Raw genomic sequence first — 1986 nt, 5'->3', positions numbered from 1 at the left:
AGAAAGAGGAGCGAAGAAGAGTGGAAGGGTGAGAAGAGGGGAGGAGTCAGGGGAGTGAGGGGAAGGAGCAAGGGGGGGGGACATAGAGTGTTCAGTGGGCGGCCCCTGGGATGCAGCTGATTGGTCGTGCAGAGGACGCTCTGTCCACAGACAACTTTTCCCAGGATGTCCGTGTGTGTGTGTGTGTGTGTGTGTGTGTGTGTGTGTGTGTGTGTGTGTGTGTGTGTGTGTGTGTATGTGTGTGTGTGTAGAGTGCAGCTGTTTGTATATCTTAATCAGGACCAATTGAAATGTTCAACCTTGGGAATAAGGATGTTTTTAGGATGGTCCTCTCATCCTTCAAAGCGTGAAGTGGTATTATGAAACCCCCTTGAATTGTGTGTGTGTTTCAGTGTTTTTATTTCACTCGATGTTTCATCCTCACTGTGCAGAATAACCTACGTGAGTTTGACACAGAAAGCATGTTTTTCACTTTCATCTCCTTTGTTCCTTTCTGTAGTTTAAAGACCCCCTACAGCAGATTTTAAGACATAGAAGTGATCCGCTTTGAAGAATAATTTCTGTGTGTTTTTTCTACAAAAAAGGCCTCATTAAAATTCAGTGACCTACATCTACTACTTGTCCCTTTTATTGAATCAGGACTGGCTCCGAACCAGTTGAGAAACTCACATGTACACATCTTAAAACTCAGATTTAAGGAAAGCACAGAGCAACCTTCCTTCTGTTACAGATATATGTTAAAATATCCCTCTGGTGTCAAACACATATATAATCCTCACAGTGAAGCAAGAAACTCACGGTGAAGAAGAGAAACACATTTGCGAGTGCAAGGGGACTCTAACAAGTCTCAGGTGTTGCTATAAATCAATGCAGATTGTTTTGGTGTTGGAGCGTGAGAGATGTCTGCCTACTCTCCAGTGTAATGAAACTAAATGGCATTAAAAGTGCCAAAAATATATTTGAAAACTCATGATCCTCAAGATAATCCAAAGACCATGTTGATAGCAGTTTAATGTAGGAACTAATTTGTTTTTACCAAACTACATCCGCCAACTGTATCATCGCACAAGCCTCTCATCGTATAGTTGAGGCATGTATCTAATAAAGGATGAGGGTTGCCAGGAGTACTTCGGTAGAAAGAAAAGGTACCTAGATGAAACTATATGATTAGTGAAAAGAGACACTTTTAGCACCACAGGCCATGTAGTTCCATTACATTGGAGATAAGGCAGACATCTTCCCAACGATATCTCCATAACTCGGCTACTTAAACCAAAACAATCAAGATAGAAAAAAAGCAGTGTGGCTGAGAAGGAAAATTTGGTAGATTTTCGGTTGAACTGTAGGTTATGTAAAACGAAATGCATTATGCCAATGTAGGTCCTCACAAGTGTAGAAGTACAAAGGTGTGTGTTTTGCAAAGGTTTCTTCATATGAACTTTAGGTTGCAGCCATTTTGGCTCCACTGTCCCGCCTCCTGGCTGTTGCTATAGTAACTACTCAACTGTAGAATGCCCGCGTTGCCATGGTGACGCCCTCAAGAACCTCACTCCATATTTACAGCGAAACCAATTCAGTTCTCTAGAAAACACGACCACACGACCTGAACTAACTCACAACAAGTGTGTGTGTGTGTGTGTGTGTGTGTGTGTGTGTGTGTGTGTGTGTGTGTCTGTCTGTGTGTGTCTGTGTGTGTCTGTGTGTGTGTGTGTGTGTGTGTGTCTGTGTGTGTCTGTGTGTGTCTGTGTGTGTCTGTGTGTGTGTGTCTGTGTGTGTGTGTCTGTGTGTGTCTGTGTGTTGGGAGCTACGGCAGGTTATCGTCCTGCAGGCTCTCCAGGATCTTGACCAGGCTCTCCAGTCCGAACACGTAGCCCCGGTCCGTCCCGTCGTGCACCGCCGTGTCGCCGCGGAAACCCTTAAAGGTGGAGTGGGCGAAGTCGATCATACGAACGTCCACCAGGGGGGGTGGCTGCCGGGGGGCTGGTG

General features: G+C 45.0%; 1 protein-coding gene across 1 annotated transcript in view; it reads right to left on the bottom strand.

Moving 5' to 3' along the window:
• Positions 1-1724: 1724 nt before the first annotated feature.
• ip6k1 (inositol hexakisphosphate kinase 1) overlaps positions 1725-1986 on the bottom strand; it is a 10772-nt gene continuing 10510 nt past the window's right edge. Inside the window, exon 9 of the mRNA XM_010777617.1 lies at positions 1725-1980. Coding sequence (XP_010775919.1) covers positions 1805-1980 — 176 coding nt within the window. The 3' untranslated portion in view covers positions 1725-1804. The remainder of the gene's footprint in view (positions 1981-1986) is intronic.

This window comes from Notothenia coriiceps, unplaced genomic scaffold, assembly GCF_000735185.1.
Source record: "Notothenia coriiceps isolate Sejong01 unplaced genomic scaffold, NC01 NC01_scaffold00018330, whole genome shotgun sequence".
NCBI lineage: Eukaryota > Metazoa > Chordata > Actinopteri > Perciformes > Nototheniidae > Notothenia > Notothenia coriiceps.
This window is presented reverse-complemented; position numbering and strand designations above follow the sequence as displayed.